The 23,830-nt window shown below is 36.9% G+C and overlaps 5 protein-coding genes across 9 annotated transcripts; 2 read left to right on the top strand and 3 right to left on the bottom strand.

Annotated features, from left to right (window-relative positions):
* Positions 1–18: 18 nt before the first annotated feature.
* Positions 19–3,148, bottom strand: coil (coilin p80). 2 transcript variants are annotated; one of them, XM_037257518.1, is made up of 7 exons: positions 2,352–3,148; positions 1,532–2,285; positions 1,300–1,386; positions 1,014–1,061; positions 847–916; positions 498–586; positions 19–308 (listed from the first exon to the last, which is right to left on the bottom strand). In XM_037257518.1, the coding sequence occupies exons 1-7, from the start codon at positions 2,600–2,602 to the stop codon at positions 261–263; spliced, it is 1,347 nt and encodes a 448-aa protein (XP_037113413.1). In that variant the 5' UTR covers positions 2,603–3,148; the 3' UTR covers positions 19–260. The 2 variants fall into 2 exon arrangements, with proteins under 2 accessions (XP_037113413.1, XP_037113411.1); XM_037257516.1 differs by lacking the exons at positions 19–308; positions 498–586 and adding an exon at positions 636–759 and having other exon boundaries at positions 792–916.
* Positions 3,149–3,192: 44 nt separating this feature from the next.
* On the top strand, positions 3,193–7,622 carry scpep1 (serine carboxypeptidase 1). Of its 2 annotated transcripts, XM_037257522.1 has the most exons (13): positions 3,193–3,347; positions 4,099–4,238; positions 4,503–4,592; positions 4,758–4,913; positions 4,989–5,063; positions 5,191–5,263; positions 5,424–5,461; positions 5,545–5,673; positions 5,936–6,020; positions 6,392–6,505; positions 6,766–6,903; positions 6,983–7,146; positions 7,436–7,622. In XM_037257522.1, the coding sequence occupies exons 1-13, from the start codon at positions 3,290–3,292 to the stop codon at positions 7,496–7,498; spliced, it is 1,323 nt and encodes a 440-aa protein (XP_037113417.1). In that variant the 5' UTR covers positions 3,193–3,289; the 3' UTR covers positions 7,499–7,622. The 2 variants fall into 2 exon arrangements, with proteins under 2 accessions (XP_037113417.1, XP_037113416.1); XM_037257521.1 differs by having other exon boundaries at positions 6,983–7,622.
* On the bottom strand, positions 6,699–11,957 carry cln3 (CLN3 lysosomal/endosomal transmembrane protein, battenin). Of its 2 annotated transcripts, none has more exons than XM_037257519.1 (15): positions 11,805–11,957; positions 11,682–11,718; positions 11,006–11,102; positions 10,691–10,780; positions 10,528–10,607; positions 10,317–10,402; positions 10,167–10,239; positions 9,845–9,988; positions 9,533–9,669; positions 9,210–9,283; positions 8,869–8,937; positions 8,730–8,785; positions 8,507–8,600; positions 8,282–8,422; positions 6,699–8,059 (listed from the first exon to the last, which is right to left on the bottom strand). In XM_037257519.1, the coding sequence occupies exons 1-15, from the start codon at positions 11,851–11,853 to the stop codon at positions 7,943–7,945; spliced, it is 1,344 nt and encodes a 447-aa protein (XP_037113414.1). In that variant the 5' UTR covers positions 11,854–11,957; the 3' UTR covers positions 6,699–7,942. The 2 variants fall into 2 exon arrangements, with proteins under 2 accessions (XP_037113414.1, XP_037113415.1); XM_037257520.1 differs by having other exon boundaries at positions 9,210–9,262.
* A 192-nt stretch (positions 11,958–12,149) lies between these two features.
* On the bottom strand, positions 12,150–17,386 carry dus1l (dihydrouridine synthase 1-like (S. cerevisiae)). 2 transcript variants are annotated; one of them, XM_037257513.1, is made up of 14 exons: positions 17,263–17,386; positions 16,127–16,408; positions 15,405–15,513; positions 15,267–15,317; positions 15,036–15,148; positions 14,762–14,844; positions 14,547–14,650; positions 14,333–14,480; positions 14,020–14,116; positions 13,860–13,945; positions 13,456–13,613; positions 13,134–13,171; positions 12,924–12,999; positions 12,150–12,639 (listed from the first exon to the last, which is right to left on the bottom strand). In XM_037257513.1, the coding sequence occupies exons 2-14, from the start codon at positions 16,361–16,363 to the stop codon at positions 12,494–12,496; spliced, it is 1,446 nt and encodes a 481-aa protein (XP_037113408.1). In that variant the 5' UTR covers positions 16,364–16,408; positions 17,263–17,386; the 3' UTR covers positions 12,150–12,493. The 2 variants fall into 2 exon arrangements, with proteins under 2 accessions (XP_037113408.1, XP_037113407.1); XM_037257512.1 differs by having other exon boundaries at positions 17,279–17,383.
* A 289-nt stretch (positions 17,387–17,675) lies between these two features.
* On the top strand, positions 17,676–23,776 carry engase (endo-beta-N-acetylglucosaminidase). Its single transcript, XM_037257511.1, has 14 exons — positions 17,676–17,843; positions 18,850–18,929; positions 19,052–19,253; positions 19,545–19,693; positions 19,775–19,926; positions 20,094–20,242; positions 20,380–20,551; positions 21,015–21,118; positions 21,209–21,320; positions 21,407–21,594; positions 21,683–21,822; positions 22,448–22,547; positions 22,683–22,794; positions 22,984–23,776. The coding sequence occupies exons 2-14, from the start codon at positions 18,851–18,853 to the stop codon at positions 23,389–23,391; spliced, it is 2,067 nt and encodes a 688-aa protein (XP_037113406.1). The 5' UTR covers positions 17,676–17,843; position 18,850; the 3' UTR covers positions 23,392–23,776.
* Positions 23,777–23,830: the final 54 nt, after the last annotated feature.

The following is a 23,830-nucleotide window of genomic DNA, read 5'->3' as shown; positions in this document are numbered from 1 at the left end:
CCCCCCAAAAAAACAAAATAAAAACACTGCAGTGTTTTATTGGGGTGAAAAATGTACACAAAACACTCATGGAAAAAGACATTAAATGAAATTGATCTACATTTTTGAAGAACATACTATATACATTTAAAAACAGATTTGTTTCTGTACCCTAAAGATTGTTTTGAGATCAAATGAAAATACTGACATTAAAACATTGGAGCGTAATTACTGTAAAGCCATCTGGTAAAATACAGTGAGGACACATTTGTGAACCAGTTTTAAATCATCAGCCTTGGTTCCAGAAGAGAATCCCATCGCTCTGTTACCTGTGGACATAGTTAAATAATAATTTACACATGCAAAAAAATGTAAATCCTCCTTCAATTATGCTAAGTTAACTTAACAAATTGTATTTCGTAAAATAAAATAAAAAATAATAATAATGTGGCAGCATGGTGTTCAACACCTTACCATTTTTTTTTTTTAACACATTTATACAGTATGTTTGGGATTACCCTGGATCCTCTGGACACAGCATATTCCACGATCTCTGATCCGTCTGGATTCTGATACACCAGGTCAAATTTGCCGGGCTCAGAAGGGGCTGGGAAAAGAATCCATATTGATTTGGGGTTTAATATTTGTACGTGTTGTCCTGAGAAATCATTGGCACAGCCTTTCATTTAAATAACTATACATAAAGTGGCACATTTATAGTAAAAATCTTTCTTGAATGAAAATAATGTCATGGAGGTCTTCCAGTATGATTGTGGTTGTCTTTCTATTTTTAGTCAGGTTTATTATATGACAGGCAGAACACGACATGATGCTTTGAATTTTGTTGTGTCGTCAAGTGAGTCTTACCTTGCGTCGCAGAAAGCAATTCCAGCTCTATTTGTTTTGTTATTGGGTCTAAACTCATAATCATACCCTCCTAAAATGGAAAGCGACATCATTTGAATAAATTATGAAAAACATTCTCCAATAACATCTTCGATTTGGTTCTTTCTTTAATTTGCGAAATTACACACCTTATATTCGGACACCTCTGGTGTATAATTTTCAGTAAGCTCCAGCAACTGTGAACAAAAACAAATATGTGGAAATTCTGGACTAATTTTCCTAAACTGGTCAAACACAATCAGGGTACACAGCTCCAGTTCTATGAGTTAGAAACTAACTATTAGAGTTTACATTGTCACAACACTTATTACACAATGTCTATTGGCTAGCTCTTTATGCACAATGTGAGAGAAATTAACATTAAAGCGACATAAAAACTAAAACAACCACATTTAGGTAAGAAACTAAAATTACCTTAAATGCAATCTTCTGTCCCGCTTGTGGAGGGGCGGCAAGAAGGGGCATAGCACTGTAATCTTTTGGCGTACTTTCAGCTCCATTCTACACAACACAAGGGTTGTACAGTTCACTCATAAGTTGGCAGTAGTAAAATTAAGACAACACTTGAAAATTAATTTGTATAAAACTGGTAACAAACATACTACTTGATGAACATTAAGTTTTGTTGATGATGGTAATTACTCACACTGAGACTTTGTTGTTGCATGGGCTGGAGAGTAACCAGATCTGAATTCTCTCCAAAACTGTTTTTGTCACAAGACTTCTGAGACATTGGGATTTGGTCATTTTGGGATACTGACTCACTTGAATGTTTTTTCTGTGCGCAGTTTGAGAGTTTAGAACGAGAATTATGATTCAATCCTAATTTGTTATTGGTTAAATCATTTTTATGCTCGTTATCCACAGTGTTGTTCTGATCCGAGGAGTCTGTATCTGATGAGGAGGACGAGGAACAATTCTTGGCAGGACGGGGACTTGAAGGTAGTTTGGAATGAGGAGAAACTTTTGCAAGAATAGTAGAGTCTGTTTTGGTTCCAGCTGTATTGGAGACTTCATCCTGCACACAACTGGAATCTGATGGGGTGTTTTGCGATTTTGATTTGTGTGATATTTTCATCCTCTTGGAGTTTTTTTTGCTTTTGTGATTTTGAGGAGGAGAAAATGCTTGCTGGGAGGTTGCAGTCAGACCATTTGCCTCTGCTTTCTTCTTTTTCTTCTTTAAGGGTTTATAGTTGTGATCACCATTTGTCTCCACACTCGGTGTCTTATTGGTGTCCACTTCCAAACTATCCTTACACTTTTTCTTCCTTTTCTTTTCCATCAATTCCACACAAGTTGTGTTTTCACCATTATGATCGGGTTTATGTTTCTGTCTCTTTTTGCAGTTTTCACTTGGTTTATTTGAGTGGTGGCTGTGTCCATTCTGGTCCACCTTCACTCTATAAAATGGAAACATTGTTAATGACAACTTTAAAAGACCAAGTTAAAAGAAAACAAAGACTCACCTGAGGCTGTCGTTATCCCGTACAACATGAATGCTTTCCGTGTGTAGTAGATAGCAATCATCTATAAAGAGGTTAATAATACTTTGGCGACTTAACTCAAACTTATCTCTGATGATGCTCTCCAGATCGGCGACCATGCGACACGTGTTTAAATCCACAAGCAGCCAGCACATTCGACAATCCACGACTGCCGGTGGAGGATAGTCAAAGTGTAAACGTACACGAATTTGGTTTCCACACTGAGTAGCCATGTCGGTTATGGTTCTGTTTAGGTTACGTTCGACGATGGATATGAGCTCATTTCTCTAAATTCTATTAATCCTTGAACGCTAAATGCCGCCGGTGTTCTGAACCGGATATGTCCTTCGGTTCGATTGGCCCTGTACAAATACTCGCATTACCACCTTGCACCCCTCAATCGCGCGTCGGGTGTCCAAATTCTTCGAAGTGCGTCGTAACCGCGTCACTTTTGCGCCCTTGGTCCACACTTCGTCTGAGCCTACATCAATGGCCCCTCGGCTTAAGTGCGTTACCCGTAATTCGTTGCGTACTTGACCAAAATTGCGAGAAACACTCGACATTTGGTAAAATACTACATTCACTACATCGCTACTGAAATTTAAAATTACATTTTAAGCGGCAATAGACAAAACAAATACGGGTTCTGTTCGTTTTCGTTTTAAAATTCTTGAATCTTGACTAAGGCAGATTCAACATGGCGGCATATCAATGACGTAACACGCCCTGTCTAAATTTTAATCCACACTTTTGTATACTTATGTATAGTGTGCAAGCGAGTATTTGGACACGGCCGAAGAAGAAGTAGTAGAAGAAGAAAATGAAGAGTCAGATGATGATGAGTCTTGTCACGTGATTTTACATGATTTATTTAAAGAAAAAAAACACTACGAGTATCTTATCAAAGAGGCGAAGCACAAATGGATCAGTGCCGAGCAGCGTTAGTTTTGCTTTCTTTTGCCATCATTGCCAGCAAAGGTAGGCTCTCTGTTTATTACAATTATTGTTTAACACTATTATTAGTATCTGTTTCAACCAAGTTTTCTGTTGATTTTTTTCTCATGAACATCTCGAATCGCTAACTCAACTTTCTGTACTTTAACCATAGCTGTACATAAAATCAATTAAAATCGGCTTATAAAAAGAACGACGTATTATCAACATGTAAAAACAGTCTAAAAAATTAAATTGATAACAAAAAGAGGAAACATCATAGAACACTGCCAAATAAGGTAGCCAAATTGGTGTTTGCGTTTGAGTCAAAAGCCAAATAAAAATGTATGCATGTACATAGACACACACACATATACACACATATACACACACACACACACAGTTATAGATTTTAGCCATCACCCAAAAAGGCAGAATGTTTTAACACAAAAACATTATCAAATAAACAGCAGTAAATAGTTAATAAAAGTCTAACAAAACAAAGATTTTGCACGAAACTTTAACGCTAAGCATTTTTTCTGATTGATGGGATAATGCAATTGATTATAAAAAAATATATTGTGACAGCTCTAGTGTTGTAAAGTGTTCAAATTTAAACAATAAAAAGTGATCTGAATTGAAGAAATTGTTAGCTTTTATTATGCTGTATGTTGGGGGCCCCAGAAAATTTCAGGGCCCAAGGCAACTGCCTGTTTTCCTAATAGTAAGTTTGACAAATACAGTTATTTAGGTCAAAATATAACTTCTTAAAATATTCTTGTTTAATTGTTTGCAGGGCATTCCACTCCACTGGCAGGTAGAGAAACCTGGGACTACCTGGAAGTTCGAGATGGGGCCCACATGTTCTGGTGGCTTTACTATGCCGACAGCCAGTTTGTAAAATATCAAGAATTTCCTCTGATCATGTGGCTACAGGTACGACATATGTATCTGCCCAATGCAGTTTTGGCATTTAAGCTGTTGGAAACTCCCGGACTTGATACTAGATGGAATAATCATCTCGATGATCCAAAGCCACGGAATGTAAAATTGAGACACTCCATATCACGGAATACTGGACAAATCAATCGAACCCACCATCACTGTCAAATGACAAATTCATTCCAAAATATTGATTACTGCTGAAAATGGCTGCATATGTTTAAAATCCCTACAAACATGAGCTTTATTTGTGTTTAGGGTGGACCCGGAGGTTCAGGAAGTGGCTTTGGCAACTTTGGAGAGATTGGACCTTTGAATACTGACCTAAAGCCCAGAAAGACCAGTTGGGTAAGATGATTGCACCTAAAATTTTGGTTTATTTTATTTTTACAACAGTAGCTGTTTTAGAAGACAAGTGTCATTGATTTATTTATTGATTTAAATATATCTAAGTAAAATGCTGTTTCTAATGTTAATGATTGGATATAAGTACTGTATTTGGTTTTTTTCCAGGTAAAGGCAGCCAATGTGCTATTTGTAGACAACCCAGTGGGCTCTGGGTTCAGCTACACAGACAAGCCAGATTGCTACGCTACTAACGTTGCCACCGTGGCTTCAGACATGTTGACCTTATTAAAACACTTTTTTGCCAAGCTGGATGAGTTTCAGGTATGGCTTCTCAATACAAATCTACTCAAATTGATTTTGATGGTATTTCAATTAAGCCTGACTTTCTCCATCCAGACTGTACCCTTCTATATATTTTCTGAATCATATGGAGGAAAAATGGCAGCTGCCATTTCCCTTGAACTTGTAAAGGTGAGTCCACTGTCATATTTCATTCGACTTGAATTCTTGTCTTTCAAAATATAGAAAAAATCATCATGTCGCTCAACCATGCAATTAAATATATTGTGAGTTTAATTTTTGTTATTTGATAATCCAGGCAATAGAACAAGGGGAACTCAAATGTAAATTTGCTGGAGTGGCACTTGGAGACTCATGGATCTCACCAGTGGGTTGGTATCAGTCAGCTTTGTATTTTGGACTTGTCTATAGTGTAACTTCCATATAAATGCTACATTACAGGATGAACTAGTCATTTTATGGTTGTTAAAACCAAATTAGCTTCTTTATACACTTTGGTTAGCATGAAAGATGTTTTTGCTTCATCCACAGACTCTGTTATGACATGGGGACCTTACCTATATGCTACTGTAAGTTATAAAAATGGCATCTTTTTTTTTTTTTTTTCCTGAAACTTGTTTTGAGTTTCTATTGGGCTGTGATCTTTTGGCAGTCAATGCTTGACAATCAAGGTTTGGATGAAGTCAACAGTGCAGCAGAGGAGGTGAAACGTGCTGTAGAAGAGCAGCAGTTTCAGAAAGCCACAGAGTTGTGGTCTGTGGTCGAGACGGTGGTTGAGCAGGTTGGTATGGCTAAAGAATTTATGCCCACTTTTAATGAGGAATTCGGCATCGCCCCCTCCCTTCATGTCAGGTACCCATCACAATTTGTCCATTCAAAATCATTCATCACATTAATGATAATGTCAATAATGTCATATATCAGCATCTGTATACCAAAATATGTGTACATGTTCCGAGAGTTTTTTTGTAAACTGATTTGTTAATAATATTATATTACAATAATATATAATCGATTGTCATTGTCAATCTATTTTCTCTTAGAACACCAACGGAGTAAACTTCTATAATATTCTCTCTCAGACGTCAGAAGACAATGTGGTCTCTTCAGCAGGAAATAACTTAATATGTAAGAGTTTTTTTTTTTTTTTTTACTTTCTGAATGCAATCTAGGATTAACACCCCACTTTTTGATCATAAAGAATGGTCGCTACACATGCATTCAAAATGATTGGCTTTTGCTCATACCTTGTTGGAGATGGAAGAATAAGCAACATGGAGGCAAGCATGGACAGTCTGGGGTTCCCTGTAAGTTTTGTGACAGTAAAAGATGCCTGCATGAAGCAAATTTATTGGCAAGAACCCCCCTGCAAAATCCCTGTTAATTAAAAGACATGTCCAGAAAAGGTCACAATTTGCCAAACACCACATCAACTGACCTAAGGAGAAATTGAATAATATTTTGGCATTAATCCATTTGACCATTTGTTTTTTTTCCAGCTATTCAGGCTTCAAGGCATATTCGTCCACTGCAAGCACAATCACTAAGTGAGCTGATGAATGGACCTATTAGAGAAAAACTGCACATTATTCCTGAGAATGTCACCTGGGGAGGTATTTATATAATTCAATAATTCACATTTATATCCCTCGATCGAGGCACCTGCCTTTCAATTCCTCCCTTCCCTCGGGAGATGTTGCGACTTCATTCGACCTGCTGCCGTTTTCATCATGTTGTTAGGTAGTACATAGATTACAACCAAAATGGTGTACTATAATAAATCCAGAGAATCTGTCATTTTTTTTCTCAATTTATTATGAGCCCACGCCCCCAACACACCATCTCACCCCTTATTTTTTTCTGTACTTTGCAGGCCAAGCAGAGGAGGTCTTCACCTACATGGCGGGGGATTTTATGAAACCTGTGGTGAACATTGTAGACCAACTGCTGACTGCTGGAGTTAACGTTACTATTTACAATGGACAGTTAGACCTTATTGTGGACACGCTAGGTAATGTATTTCAACTTTTTCTTTTAGCCCTGGAGGATAAAATAAAATGTCTGCTAAATGTATGGACTTTTCCATTCAGGTCAGGAGCTGTGGGTGCAGAAGCTCAAGTGGGGGGGTCTACATGGTTTTAATAAGTTGAAGTGGACCGCCTTGGAAGACCCCGCTGCCCTTGGTGTTACTCGAGCTTTCTACAAGACTCATAAGAATTTTGCTTTTTATTGGATCCTCAGAGCTGGTCACATGGTAAGAATTTACAGTATAATTGGAATACAGATGCAACTGATAGTGAGGACTAAGAATAGAAACGGATAAAAGAACAAAACAAGAACAAAAGAAAAAACATACGAGGTAGAATCATATTTAGCTTTCTATTTTAGAGGTTGTCTTTTTCGAAAATGCTTTGCATTTAAAGAGTTAATTGTGCAATATAAGTTAGGGTTAGACCGACTGTAATATTTTCCAAGAACTATGTTGTGACATAAAAATTTTATTGCAATTTTATGTGAATTGTATTAAATTTATCCTTTCACAGATTCCATCAGATCAGGGACCAATGGCTTTACAGATGATGAAGATGATCACCAAGCAAGTCTGATGATGGTTCTTTCTGAAGCCTTCTGGAAAGGCTGCTGTTTCTAATCTTATATTTTAAAAAATTGACTCTTTTAAAAAATCCATTTTGAATGTCCAATTCCGCAATAAAAATGTATATTTGAAAATTGTTTAGTCATACATTATTTACGATTTGTTACATAGACAAAAACACATTGATCAAGTTAATTTGAATTGCATGCATGTGAAAGCACAATAGCTAAAAACCAGTGTTGAGACTTTGTAACGCTGTTATAGATTTCCAGTAACAGATAATCGACTCAATTACGATGTTAATTGTTATAACACTGTTACCGTTACGAACAGTGAAATGTGGCAAGTTACTTTTGCTGCTTGGGACGCAACGCAAAAACATTTCCGCCTCTCCGTGGACTAACTTTCAACTCGCTCATGGATATTAATTAAATTAGTCAGTTTATATGCTGGGTCAGAGCGAACAGAAGTATTTATGAACAGGGAAAGCAGTGACTGCAGCCAAAGCTATACCCAAACTGTCTCCAACGCTGGCTGCAGCCATGGCAAACTCCCTCTGTCTGTCTTCAGTCTAAGGAGAGAGAAAAAAAAAAAAAGATGAACTTGGCCTACCTGTATGATGCCTAAAACAAGGAACATGAGCGTATTGGCAGTTCATGATGATTAGAACATCCCTACCAATGTTGTGCACTGTCTTAGAGATGGGAAAATATATTATCGCCTGGGTTGAATTGTATTTGACTGTACAGAATCTTGACTGGTTAATAAAAAAGAGTGATCAAATAAATCAGACCTCTTTGCTGATGAAGTAGAAAGTGTTCACATATGCAGTTCCACCAAGTAGACCCTCATAGAAGATGATCACAAACACCAACCAGGCATTGGGCAGGAATTGGTAATACACTTCCAACAAGACCAGCACTGCATTCAATACCTGTGGAGTTTAGAGTCATTTTATTTGTGCTTGCGTTGATACCAGCAACTTTTTTTTTAAAAATGTTATTTAAATACAGCTTACCTGTAGTAAAGCAAGAATCCAGAGTTTTCTGATCTTCATACAGCAAAGCGAGGATCGAGAGATAAATACGCCAACCTGATACAATGTCTGATACCTAAGAGAAAAATAACCATATTGATATTTTTGCAATAAAAACTTCCAATGTACACTAAAAATAAAATAAAAATGGCGTTCTATGGAGATTGATGATATTCTGTCGCAGATTAATGTAATGGTTACTAACCAGCGATACTGCTCTGCATGGGTCAGGAAAAAGTTTCGGAAGTACAGAAGCTCCATCTGGAAAAACAGAGGTAATACTTCACGTAAAAAAATTGCCATATCCTATTTGACAAAATAAATAGTGTGATAATTACACTTACCAAACCCTGGTTAATGAAGTATTCAGCATAATAGACTAATCCCAAGGCAGAGACAAATGGTATCAAGCCCTGAAGAAGTTGTGAGGAAAATGAGTGAAGCAGTGAAATCTTGATAATGACAAATGGCTATAAAAATCTACACACCCCTTATATAAATGCCATTTAAAAAAAACAGACTTAAATCAATCAATTCAAAACTCACACCTTTAATTTGACTTTTGAAATAAACTGGAATATGCCCGATAACATGGTTGCATAACTATGCACACATACCCACAAGCTAACATTGTTTTTTTTAATATCACAACATCGCAGGGGTGTGTAGAAACTGCTGGACTTACTTTGATGATGTGGAATTTTTCGGTGAGAGTGAGAAGTCCAGATCCCCTGTCCTCTGTTACATTGAAAGAGAAACCTAACAATATGGTGTTTAAAGCACTGCTATGAATAAGATTTACTAATTTACAGTAGTTTTTTTTTTTTTTTTAAGTGTGATGAAGAGAATATTCTCATTGTCAGGCTACAACCAGAATTTTTTTTTTAACTCGGGTCCACTGAATTATTTAGATGATTGGAATTGTGTAGATTTTTGTTAGATTCATTCACATGAACTTCTGCCCCTGAAACCCAAGTCCAGATGGTCGGATTTTTTTTTTTTTTTTACCTTGGCTAGATGTTTCCTGCTCTTCTTGGCATTCAACCATTAGCCGCTGTCTCTCCTCAGAAGTCTCAATGCTGTTATCGCTTTCTCTCTGTTTCCACTGAGGAAATGATGGTGGTGGAACCAGCAGGAAAAAATAGCTAGAAAAAAATAAGGAATAGAAATCATTAACATAAAAATGTATATGATTTTTTTATTATGACTTTACAATGACTTTCTACTAACTTTACACAATACAATGCTCCGGTAGGTACTACAATTTGGTGTTCAAACATTTTTTTTCAAACTAAACTTATGCAATATTTTCTCACTTACCTAATCAGCATAGTGAATGGGATAGTCAGCATGATTAAAAGTGTAACCTGGGGTGAAACGCCAACTTGAGTTAGGCCTGAATAAAGCAAGGCACCTAAAACACCAGCCCCACCAGTCCCTGAACCCCAGGCCCCAAGTACATCCCTACAACAAGTGAGAAAACAATGTTAAACTTGACTGTTGTACACCTATAAAAAAAAAAAAAAAAAGATTCAAATGGATGTCAGTGTGTGTATGCAAACTTGTGCACCACAAACGTGCAAACAGACAGATCTCCCATTGAAAGGTGTAAACAATTGAAAGATATAGTAATATAGTATACCTGCTATAAAAGACCGTGAGCGCAAGGAAGGACAACTCTCCAAGTCCTGCGCTGGTACTGGCAAAAATCACACCTGAAAGTGTACAGTATTAAAAAAAAACAGATTAATATTGCACAGACCAGTCTTTGAGAGTTGTTTTTGTCCATTACCTATAATGCTCATCCAAACAGTTGAAGATAAGGAAACGATAATGAAACTTGCTGTCGCCATGACGACACAGAATAAGATTCGAAATCTGTAACGAAAATCAACATTTATACATGAGATTCTAAAACCAACAATGCAACACTATACATCTTCTATAATGTTAGATAGGTAGATATCATCCATTATAGTTGTAGAATGTTTTTTTTCCTTTACCCATAAGGCACTTTATGGATCACAAGTGGAGCAGACAGCTTAATGACGAGGGTTGGGAGTATATCAGCTAATAATACAGCCTGAGGGAAAATCAGAAAATCCACATAAGCATGATTACCTTGATTTTTGATGAAGAATTGATGAGCAAATAATTCCCACTTACCGCTGTTGAGAGAGAATTGCAGTCATAGCGACTACTGTTGCCGGTACTCACATCTTTAAATTCTGTAGCCAATACAGATAAAGAAGTGTTCTGAAAAGAAATAATATAAAAGGCGAAGAGTGTTATTTCCATTTTTTCCCCCCAAAATAGTCCAGATCATCATGTGAAACTCTGTTGCACATCCAATACATGATTTTTTTTTCTTCTCAGAGATGTGTCTCAAGACTTATCTTCCTACCATTTGTCACTTTGCATACACTTCAAATATAATAAAAGCGCTGACATACTTCAAATATAATAAAAACGCTGACATACTAATACGGTGGTGTTTTTGGACTCTTGATTTGTGAGGATGTCTTGAGCAGCACTGAGCATAACAACATATGCAAAGTTATTGCACAATCCGATGAGCCTGACAAGGTAAACAAAGAGAAGGGGGGGTAAATGTGTGTTAAAAAGCAATCGCCATTGAAAAAAGTAACCTTAACCCTTAATAATCAGTAACCTGCCACCGAGTACACCTAGCTCAAGGTTGTCAAACTCATTTTTTTCACGGGCCGCATTGTAGTCATTGTTTCTTTCGGAGGGCCATCATGACTGTCAACCCAAATAAATGTATGAGCAGCACCTCATACTATATACAGTAAAAGCTATAAAACAAACTGACAGATAACTCGTTTTCAAATCAGACGAGTAAAATCTGGTCAAATACACATATTAAAAAAAGATATTAAAAGTGAAGACAATTTGCAATTCTAGTAATGTCACACGAATTTGATGCACAATTTGTCTTCGCGGGCCACATAAAATGATGTGGCGGGCCGTATCTGGCCCCCGGGGCCTTGTGTTTGACACCTGTGACCTACTTCCAGTTGGAAGGCTGGTTTGTGTACTATTTTACATGTTACTTTATTAGCTCTAAAAGTTTAGTCAATTCAGTCAACAGCAGAACAAGACCAACACTCTAGCTCTTGTATCAAACGACACTCACCAAAACCCGCTCCAATTTCGCCATTGTTTAATACGATCTGTAACAAGAGTAGGAAAAATAGCAATATAAACCACTGAGAATGTCTTTAAAATGAATGTTATGGGGAGGCGTGTTTTTACCGACCATTTAAGTGATGGTGTTGAATGACATCTGCGTTGAGAGCTCTATCCATTTATAAGTTACGGTTAAAAAATTAGAAACATCTGTAATGTCAGTTCAACAACGTTGACAATTGTTTGTCTTAGGATCACGTGAGAGACCCGGAAGCGTAACATAGACACACATGCGTAGACACCTGATTGAATTGTCTCACGATTTTCGGCGAATACGTCAGCACGTCCGCCATGTTGGATGAGTCCCATCTGACCTGTACTCCGTTCAATGTTTTCATCGCTGGGGTCAAAGGTAACAGAGGTCAAACCTCAACTTTCACACATTTCATTATGATTATTGGACAAATGCAACATCTACCATCATAGCCTGGTTTATTAAATATTCAAAGCAGAAGTCCATGCAATGCTTTTAAGCTTTCATCAGTGATTATATAGGACTGAACCTTTTGTCACCAAGTTAGCTGAAATATTGGTGCTTTAATAACACTGTCTGAACATGTTGAATTACTGTATATTAATTAGATTTGAAGTTCTACTTCAAATATTTTTTCATAAAATTGGACATAAAATTGTCACCTATTTGTGTTTTTCTGGAAATAAAAATACAGGTAGTTCAGGCACCAAAACCTATGGCAGCTCAGAGCATATTCACAAGGTTTATGAAGGAAGACATGGTAGTTGTCCAATCCATGGTGGAGGCTATGCCTCGTACTTCTGCAGCATTGTGGGTTGATGCTGAAGAGACTGTGGTGGGCTGCAGTTTTTCTCCATTTCAATTTCTGGATCTCTCTTGTCCTCTTGAGCTTTAATTGCATCTGCCTTGGTCTTAAATTTAAGTCCATGGCCTGTCAACAAAGGTTAACACATACTTTAAAAAATTTTTTTTTTTTTTTTTTTTTACTAACACTGACTCTTCTCCATGTAGTATAAACATTTTGATCACAATTACTGTAATCACAAATAATAATAATAGGGTGTAACTATACAATTACCCTCACGATTCGACACAGCGATAAATGTTTTTTTAGGATACGCTGATGCGCTATTTGTAAAATCACCCTTTCACAAATTAATATTTAACAAATTAATGAATATGTTTACGTGTGTGTGTGTATTTGCATATACTGACTTAAACAGTTTGCCACCTCCTTGTAGGACTTCTTCTTACAACACCCTCGACAAAGGTTGAAGACGCACTTATTTCCCTGAAAGAGTAAAAACAAAAACGCTTAAATACTTCAAGCAACTCAACAAACAATCGTTTTGCCTTTTAGCAGTTCAAAGCTGGATGTCCGAGAACTACATGCCCATGATTGAGTTGATTAAACTGACATCTTACCTTTGGATTGCCACACTGTTCACATTTGATGTACTTGGCTGCTGGGAGGGAAAAAAATAGTTTATCCATTTGCAAAATATGTTTTCCATATAGAAACTGTATAATTACACATAAAAAGATATAGATAGTATTAATAAAAAGAAAATCTCCGAAACTATGTTCCTTACTCCTGTAAATATAGAAATATTAAATGTTATTTATTAAAAAAAATAAAATAAATAAAAAAAACCACAACCACACTTTCCATGTTTCAAATACAGTAGGAACAGACAAAATTATAATAACACAAAGTCTGACTTCTTTCTCCACAAATTAAACTTACGTTTCTGATCAGGACAGAAGTTCTTGTCGGGATTGCGGGATCTTTTCTTCTGTTTATTTTTGGAGAGTTGTTGACCTGACACAGTGTTGTCCTCCAGTACTCTCTTTTGGCACCCTGTCAACTTCACTTGTGAATTCTGGTTATTAACTTCTTTTGGCCTGTATGAAAAGAAGATACGGATTAGCATTTGACATTTGGCTTGTCCCGTCATTGATCACCACAGCAAATTTTAGAAATTACAAAAAGTATTCAGACCTGGCATACATAGTCATGTCTTTGTTTTATCACAACATATTGAGATAAGATTTAACTATATTCCTACATCACCAGTAACTACAGATCAGGGCAATGAAGCAAACATAGAGGCATAAAACAAAACACATTAGGAAAAGGTAAATACTCACGGTGGCCTGACATATGGTTGGCAGATCCAGTGAGGAAAGGGCAGGCTGCTCTCCTTATGCATCTCATTTTCTCTAGCAATCTCCTCCTAAACGGCAGATAAAAACTCAAGATATGGGGTCGTAATATTTCTCTTCTGATATAATTTTAAAACAGATGTACCTGACATCGCAGTCTCAGCTGGTTACTAACATTAGCCAAACTATCAAGAGTTTTCACTTTAGCTAATTCCTCTCTCAGGTCTTGATGGATCTGAAGCCTAAAACAAAATAAAATATGACGTCAAATTATGTGTGTTAATACGTCCAAAGTGAAAAGACACAGACAGATGAATTCAAAAGAAATGTCAAGCACAAAAAAATAATCAGAAATTTCAAAGTAGAGTCAAGAAACTGAGTGGATCTTGGGGGAAAATAATGTAAATATTGTGGTGTGGTTGTCATACAATGACACAGAAAGAAAAAGACACACATACGTGTGGTGCCACAACTTGAAGAGATGGGCTCGTACATAGGACAAGTTGCTTGGGTGATGCTGCCTCACCACCTCAATGTATTCTTCTGCCATTTCCCAAACTGGTGGGCTACGTCCTTCAAAGAGTGCTGGGTTATGAAGGTTACCCTCTAAATAACACAGAAAGTTATGTTAATAAAAAAAATGGATGCTTGTGAAAACCACTTGTTACACACCTGCACTCATGACCCCTTGCACACCGGTCTCTTTAATGCAGCGTTCCACATCGCTTAGATGCTGAATGTTGCCATTAGCAAAGACAGGAATATTTACTGCCTTCCTGCAAAATAATGCATTGCTTTAGAAATACAGAACAATCAGTTTATCTTCAATAAAGTACATTATGTAAAGTTGAATACAATCAACTTGAAATGTAATCATTGCAGCTCACCGAACTGCTTTGACATGTTCCCAACTCGCAATTCCAGTCAGTGCTCCTTTTTGGTCTTTGGTTCTTCCATGCACCGTGAGTAGCTATGAGGAAAAACAAAACATTTTATTTATCTTTGTAAAACAGATTTCCTTCTCCAAATATAATTGTTAAACCATCAAATAATTTAACAAAAGATCAAATTTGGATTGCTTAATTACCAACATAAATATTTCATATTTCTTATACATAAGCTTTACTTCAAGAGTTTTTAGTGCATTATAAGAGTTCATACCTGGCATCCAGCTTTCTCCAGCATTTGGGCATAGCGGACAGTTTTTTCGATGTCCTCGAACACACGGATCTTACATGTGATTGGCACAGACAGCTTTTCATTTGCTAATGTGACTGTTAAATGAGAAAAATTGTTGTGATCAACGAGATTTGTGGCCCACCTAGGAGGTTCCGCTGTCCTATTTCATAACTCTTTTTATAGAACTGTGATCATACAATAAAAACACATTACCCATTTTTTGTAACAGCTCCCATTCATCTTGCAGGAAAGCTCCATAGTGCCCTACAAGAATGGCAAAAACTGTTTCATGACAATGTCAACGATGATATTTATTATCATACGCTTAATTACTGTAGAAGTCCCAAGTACCCCTTTTAGCAATCATCTGAGGACAACCCAGGTTGAGGTCAATGGCATCACAGTATTTCTCTGCCAAAAGAGCTGCCTGAATGAACACCTCGGGATCATTTGCACAAAACTGAAACGAAAGAAAATTATTTAAAAAATATTTCTAAATTAATCAAATTTCTGAAGGTGGACACTTTGCATTACTTGGCAAAGAAAACCACTCTAATTGACTTGCATTACACCCTCGCCACCTAGCGGCCAACTATAAACACTACACGTTGGAAATGTCAATACAATGTGATAAAATTTCTGAATAATTTATACACCTTTTCTACTGGAATTGAAATTATTGAAAATGTACAACAAATTAAAAGCTACTTTGATAAAAACAGGCAAAAAATAAGGCAAACTTTGAGAGGAAAATAAAAATAGCTGTCTTCTTGTTGGGTTTGCAGTCGGGCTTTTTGTAAATCTTAGGCTGTTACATATGCCTAAAACCTTTGGTAGATTTTGGTCAAACGGTCAACATTTTTCTCTAAAAATGTCTAGAAAGGCCAAAAATGGGGCCAAATTTAAAAGCAATTAAAAATGGCTGACTTCCTGTTTAGTTTTGAGTTGAGTTCCAGTGATTTTTCTGTAGGTCTTGGGTTGTTACATATTAGCCTGGAAAGCCAGACCCAATGCGGAATTTTTTTTTCCATAATTGTCTAGCCATACTTCTGGGTACCAATAAATATTCTTACCTGAGTTATTAATGGTCGATCCTCCTCACAAACCTCATTATAGAGGTTTTCTCGCCTGTAGTTAGCATCACGAACAAAAACCTGCGCGTGTAACATGGGCGTGTAACAGAGGTGAGCGCCGTGGCGACGGCTAAGTAGACGCCATGCTAGCTCGCTCTGGTCCACCATAGGTGCCACCACAAAGGAGGCTTCTTTCAGAGTTTTCTTCCAAAAATCAAACCCCTGGAGCTTTGCCATCTTCGGTGACTGTATCAGACCAGGGTGTCCAAAACATTTAAAATCCTGCAAAAAGAGAATAGACATTGTTTCTGTTGTTTACAACTTTAGTCTGGCACCTACAGCAGATTGTGTTTGCACATTCTGGATCACAGTTATGGTTTTGTTTCAATTCATTAAAGAAAAAGACAATTCAAGCAATTTTCTCTTGTATTTAAGATGTGATAGCACCTGAATACTAGTTTGAATGGAATGAGTGAAAACAATGACAAAATGCCAAAGGGTAACAGCTCGAACCAACTTTATTTTTGATTGGGGAAGAAAAGAACTATAAACTTTTCATTTTTGAAATCATAAACCTAATTCATAAAATTTCAATTATGAACTGGACAAGTTCATTTTAGAATTGTTGAATTGAACGTTCAACTAGTCTGTGGAGAAAATGAACTTTCCCAACACTATTAACATTAGTGTTTTTTTTTAAAAGACATGTTCAATAATTACTGTAACAAACATGTTCAATAAATGCTGTTCCAATTTCATAATCATGTAAATAAATGTGATTTCAATATTGAACAAAATAATCGTGATTATGATTTTGTATCCATAATCGAGCCCCCCTAGTCAATATGATCTGTCAATGAAAGTAACAACACAAAACTTCACTTTAGTTGAATGGTTTCCCTTCGTGGCTTTTCTCAATTTGTCTAAAAACAATTAAAGTTGCTTGTGATTGTTCTTATTCATCCGAGTCATAAAAGTTGAATCTGTCTCGGAGTGCCACGCCGTGTTAAGCAATGCAGTCTGTAACATGCACGACGCACGCGTTCCACTTATGTATTAAAAAATAACCCGATCAAAAACAAAAGACAAATTTCCTTGTAGTTGTGTTACATGCAAAGGTTGCATGACATACTCACGGTAAATATTACATACTCTGTAGCTAGGTTTGTTTCCAGTGCCTTTCTTTTTCCCCTGCACACCAAATCTGTGACGTACTTCCGATCTTGCCAAGGCTCGCCCAATATCCGGTTTACTTCCTGCTTCAGCTACGAGACCTACACGACAAATTTGCATTCTCTAAAGACTAAATGAACATTTTACTTATAACAAATTACATAACCTTAATTAAGAAGATAAACCCAAAGATACAAATTAATTAAATACCAGACTTACTCCTATTACGCGCCCTCTTAGCTTCCAGGGCTTCAATTCGTCGTTAGGTCGTGTCCTCGGTTGAATCTGGGTGGAGGCACAACCAGGACGCAACAAAATAGAGTGAGGGGGAGGAAATGCCTTTTTGCAAATACAGAAATGAGATTTGCCCCATGTTGACTTTTTATTGCGTCCCGTCTAAGAGTCCGACCGAGATGATCGAGTCACTTTTTCCCACTTGGGTACTGTTGTGGATGTGTTTCACCAAGTTCAATACCAAAGTAAATTCAAGAGGATGATGCAGATGTGTTAATCGACAATAAGCAACATAAAAAGAAAACTAAAGGTAAAGTATTGCCTCTGCACCAGATAGATGCGATTCTGTGGCATTTACATTTTTTTCTGTTGTTTTTAATCCTGTTGAATTGTAAACAGGGACGTTTCGTACTTAAAACCACAATTTGACGAGTTTATTGATTTGGATGGCACAGCACCCAGACTATGGTTCACGCACTTTACAGATGACGCAGATTTAAGAAAATAATCCTTAATTATCAGAGTCAGCCTTATGATTTTGGTGGTCCTAAACGAGATCATATGTGGCCCGAAAAGGCGTATGCCTGATTCATACTGACTGCGGAACGGATGTTTTGTGGTGTCCCCTACGGAAGATTTAAGACTGCACGCACACCGACCGTGGTTCGTAGCTGTGTCCGAATTCACAGGCTGCATCCTCCGAAGGACGGCGAGGGTACCACATCCATTTGGGTGTTCATAAAAAATAAAATAAAGTAAGAATAATTTTGAAGACGTCACGATTTAGTTTTCAGGAATACTTATATAAACAATTCTAGATTATTTTATTCATAGTGTACAGTCTAGGATTGTTTGTTTATTTATTTATATTTGTTTATTTAATTTTTTTGATTATTTATGTTTGGGGGAAAAAAATACATTGTTATTGTGATAATTTTAATCAAGCAATCTCTTACCATTGACCCAAAATGTGATTATTTTGAAGTGCTGACTTAGAACTGTTAATTCTGCCTATGCTTGCTGTAAACTTGAGTTGTGCTCCACTCCGGAGTGTAAACACCTGCAAGCTGACCATTGTGAGGATAACTCTGCAACATGCTGGAACCAGTTTGCAGAGATGACCTGAGCAGAAACTTTCACAAAATAAAGACTTCACACCCCACCTTCCTTGTTGAGAATAAATACGATTGCTGCGGGAGCAGAGTTCGGAGTTACTGCCAAGCACTTTTGTGTTGCACAAAAGTTTGATGTTTTATGCTTCAAATGAAAAGTACAAACTGCATTTTATTATACGTTTCACTTCTGTCTCTCACTAGGATGGAGGGTTGTTTGCATCAGCCAGTGGACTCCCATGACAGTCATGAAGTCATCAATATTTTGCCATCTCCACTACCAGGTTTGGTGACTTCACCAATGGTTCATTAAAACATGTTCTACAAAAATACACAAGATTGTCAATAGCACAACTTTTTATTACTTTTTTGTTCATTCCTATTGTATGTCTTCTTACCCATTCAGTGAAACATTATGATGCGGACACAACTGAACCTATTAGCTGTAGTCTTCAAACTTTGAATGAGCTGTTGTCATGGAAACAAAATGAGGCAAACCCCTTCAACGTAGCAGTAGTCCCACTAGCAGGGCGAGAACCTGCACTGCCCAATTGCTTACGTCGGACCTTGGTATCTCATGACATGATGGGTGGATACCTAGAAGACAGGTATGTCCAGATATACATGAAGGCACTGCTTTCTAATTCATTCTATTATAATTCTAACCCTCAGGGCAACTTAGGCAGCGTAATAAAAATTATATTAAAATAATTGTAGCGTAGTGTAACATATATATAACGATGTAACAATTTATTCAATTGAAAAAAAGGTTGGGGGATTTTCCCCATGTTGCTCTGATGCCATTTTTGTCTCCCATGCAATCGGATGCTGTGCTGTATTTATTAATGACATTTTCCAGCATTCGCACATTACAAATAACTCCTAATTTCTTGGTCAAGGTTTGTTCAAGGTGCAGCTGTAGATGCTCCATATGCTTTCTACCACTGGCAGTACATTGATATTTTCAATTATTTTACACACAACATGGTGACCATTCCTCCTGCAGTCTGGACTAATGCTGCACATAAACATGGTGTTCTTGTTCTTGGTGAGCACATGATTCTTTTGTCGTTCAATTCTGAACTTAAATGTACATCATTTTATTGACTTTGTATTTGTTTTTACTTAGGGACTTTCATCACAGAATGGACTGATGGAGCAGCGACATGTGAGGCCTTCCTTCAAGAAGATCTTTATCGTGAAGTCGCTGATAAGCTGGTTCAAATCAGCTCTTATTATGGATTTGATGGCTGGCTTATAAATATAGAGAACACACTCAGTGTGAGTATTGACTTCATCACATTTGACCGATTTTTGCTCTAAAACATTTTGCATTCATAGATACATTTTGTACACAGAAGTGCATTGTTCTTGTAAATAGATATTGATTAAAAAAAAAAAATTAATGCCACCTGTAATTGTGTGTATTTTGTGTCCATTTTTTTCAGGGTGTTGCAGTGAAGAAAACACCTTTGTTTTTGCGCTATCTCACAAATCAGATTCATGAAAAAGTGCCCGGCAGCATGGTCCTTTGGTATGACAGCGTACTTGAGAATGGAGACCTAAAATGGCAGAATGAATTAAACAAATTAAACAGGTATTGATTTCTTGATCAATAAAAATTCTCCTGGGTTTACTTTTTCGGGTAGCGTGGTAATCGAGTGGTTAGCACGTCTGCTGCACGGTTCACAATGGATGCATAATTCATTTCTTTCCTTTTCACTTTCTTTCCAGGGTATTTTTTGATTCATGTGATGGTTTCTTCACCAACTACAACTGGACAGTAGAAAACCTTGAGTGGATGACAAATTACAGTCAAACCATTGGACGTCAGGCTGACATCTATGTGGGGATTGATGTTTTTGCCCGTGGAAAGGTGATCGGAGGGATGTTTGAAACCCATAAGGTATTTTGCGTCTGTGTGTTTATTAAGCGTTTATTTATTTTTTCTGGTCCACTATACGAATGTCTATTGATTAAAAAACATGCCGTTGAGTACTGAATTAAAACCTAAATATATTAGGGGAAATGTGTTTAAATGTATTTATTTTTGGGTCCAATAATAACTTTTATTGATTAAAATATGGTGTTGTGATGTGAATGAAAATTTAAATACACAAGGGAAATAATTATTTGGCAGGAAGCAGGAAAAAAAACGACACGTTTGTTAAGCCATTAATAATACAAGCCTTTTTAAACACTTATGATTGGTCAATAATTTGTAAAAAATAAATAACTAACCAATAATATAGATTTGTGACAAAATTCACACGTTTACCAAACAAGAAGGAAAATTTGCAATATTGTTGTCTCCACAAAAAGAAAAATAATATCAATTGCAAATATCAATTACCTTCTCTGATTGACAGGCACTGGAAGTCATCCGAAAGTACAACTTTTCAGCTGCTATCTTTGCTCCTGGTTGGGTGTATGAGACCCAAAACAAGACAGAGTTTCGCCAGCTTCAAGATAGGTGAGATGACCACCAAAGTTCGATTCATATAATAACAAGTCCCGAGATCTGTGAATGTGATAATCATTGAAAACAAACTTCTATCTGTAGATTCTGGGCTCTTCTGAAAAACAACCTGTACATTCATCGTCTAGCCGTGACGCTCCCCTTCGTTTCTTCCTTCTGTCAGGGCTTTGGAAATTCTGTCTATTGGAAAGGAAAGGTAAAGTACTGAAAGAGGTGGCATAAAATCATTATTATCATTCCAACAATCAATGATCATTTGTTTGCCTCATTTTTGTCCTTTAGTGTGAAACAAAGAAGAATTGGTTCAATTTGACTGCTCAGGAAATCCAGCCATTGTACTACCAAGACCAACTAGAGGGTCATGGCTGGATAAGGAGCCGTGGTTGCCCAGAGGATGCCTGGAATGGAGGCTGCTCATTACTCCTAGATGGTCTCATCCCTGCCACACATACTTCTCCAGTCTGTGCCAAGTCTGTCTCAATTTTGCTCAGCTTGACATCATGGAAGAATATTATGATCCCCTCATCTTGTCTTTTCATGTGCTTTTCAAACTTACAGGATCCTCTCCCTCCATGTGCCTCTATTCGACACCCTTTTCTGCATTGTGTACAAGTCATCTTCTCAAGTTGCAGTTTCGCTGGAGCTCAAGATAACTGATGCTGGTCTTAGTTCAGATGAACTTAACCAGGATATAAAAAGTAAGTTTCTCATGCCCTTCTTTTCTAAATGTATTTATTTATTTATTTAACCTTTATTTTACCAGGTAAGCCCCATTGAGACAGAATAATAACATGGTGCCCCCTTGTGGCAGTTGAGTGTACTGCAGGCAGTAAAATTCCACCGGCATTAAGTTATTAATTAATTCGCTGCGTGTTTTCCTTGTTAAAAACCCCGCCACTTGCTCTTCCACATATCGGTGGATCTTCTGACCCACCCTGGTCCACCAGTGGCCTGGCAATGGTCCTATCTTGACCACAAATGGTAAACCAGTTAGGTTCAGCAATGATTGCTTTTTAAGTAGGGCCAGATTTGTTGTAATTTTCTTTCTCTGCTAAAAAAATAATAATAAAAAATGTCTTTTTGACATTCTTTTTGTTATTATGTCAATTATTTAAATGCAAAATATCACATCAGATATCAGGATAAGGCTAAATGCTCTTTCTCTGCTAAAAGAATAATAATAAAAAATGTCTTTTTGACATTCTTTTTGTTATTATGTCAATTATTTAAATGCGAAATATCACATCAGATATCAGGATAAGGCTAAATGCTTTTTTACTGCTTGAACAAATACAAATTAATGACTATGTTTTCTGTCTGCAGTCACAAGTGCATCTCCAGTTCTACTCCACAAAGAACACGAGTTAATTCAGCAGTTTTCTCATCTTCGTGACAATTGGACGAATACAGGTTGGAGCGTCAGGTAAAACAGCTATTCAGGTCCTTCATATGCTGTTAGTTCCTAAACTCCTTATAATACTTAATGTATTAACTTCAACCATTAAGTTTAAATAACGCACGTTAATGACTTTGCATTAAATTTACTCTTATTCAAAAGGTATTATAAGTTGGACCTACAAGGCTGTATTCTTCGAGGAGTCTGTGTTAACATCCAGTTGGTTGGGGAGCCTTTGGACACAAATTTCAGCTGCAGAATGGGAGAAATAATGGTGAGACCGTCCATCATTGTTTTTGTTTTTTTTGTGAGGCAAATAGTATTATATATTATATATATAATATTACTCAAGGGCAGTGGAGTTTGCATGTTAGGTTGATTGAGCACTCCAAATTACCCGTAGGTGTGAGTGGCTTTAATGTGCCGAAATTGATTAGTTGTTCCTTTTCTTCTCTTCTCTAAGTTCCTAGATATAGACAGTCTACTCAAGGCCCCTGAAATAGTTCAAGATGTTTCTATTTCTGACATTGTGTGGCTGCGCGGTGCTGGTGCACCTCCCAATTCCGATTCGTGCTGCTTGTATCTCAATGCAACGCTGCAATGGAGCTACCCAATGGAGCTTGTACGGCACTTCAATGTGTACTGGCGTCAGCTGAAAGGTCCAAATCCCAGAGTCTCTGCAGGTGAGATGGTTCGGGTGGGTCGGGCATATTCAAAACTTTATAGGGTAACTGAACTCCCAGTCCTTGAGCCCCCTGGCCAGCTGGAACTTCTGGTAGAGCCAGTAACTCGGAAAGGGATGCCACTCCCAATAAACTGTTGGGGAAGAAGAACTGTCAGCTACACAGAGATTGAATGTAAACATGGATAAAGACTTTCTTTAATTTGAAGATCATTATAATGGCATTTAATATTGAGTAGCCATGCTTACTTGCATACTGGGGTAATATATATTTATTTAATGGACTTATTACATTTATTATAATTATGAACAGATTTGCTGTACTGGATTGTGAATTGTATGTTCTTTTTAAAGCAACATTTATTTCTACATAGTTTATTGTATAACACATTAAATCAACATTTTTGTACTATTATTGTATTTTATAAACTGTATTTTAGGAATGTATCATTAAGAATTCAACAATGCAATTTGACATATATGAAGTGAAATAAATAAACACGCATTTATAATTTTTATTTCAGTTAAGGAATCTGGAGGTTTCTCAATAAAACATGAATGCTATAATATTTATTATCCGACCGACTCATTAGACGTCATTCTAATACACACTCCGAAACAAAAGGTG

Source organism: Syngnathus acus, chromosome 8 (genome assembly GCF_901709675.1).
Source record: "Syngnathus acus chromosome 8, fSynAcu1.2, whole genome shotgun sequence".
In the NCBI taxonomy this organism is placed as follows: domain Eukaryota; kingdom Metazoa; phylum Chordata; class Actinopteri; order Syngnathiformes; family Syngnathidae; genus Syngnathus; species Syngnathus acus.
This window is presented reverse-complemented; position numbering and strand designations above follow the sequence as displayed.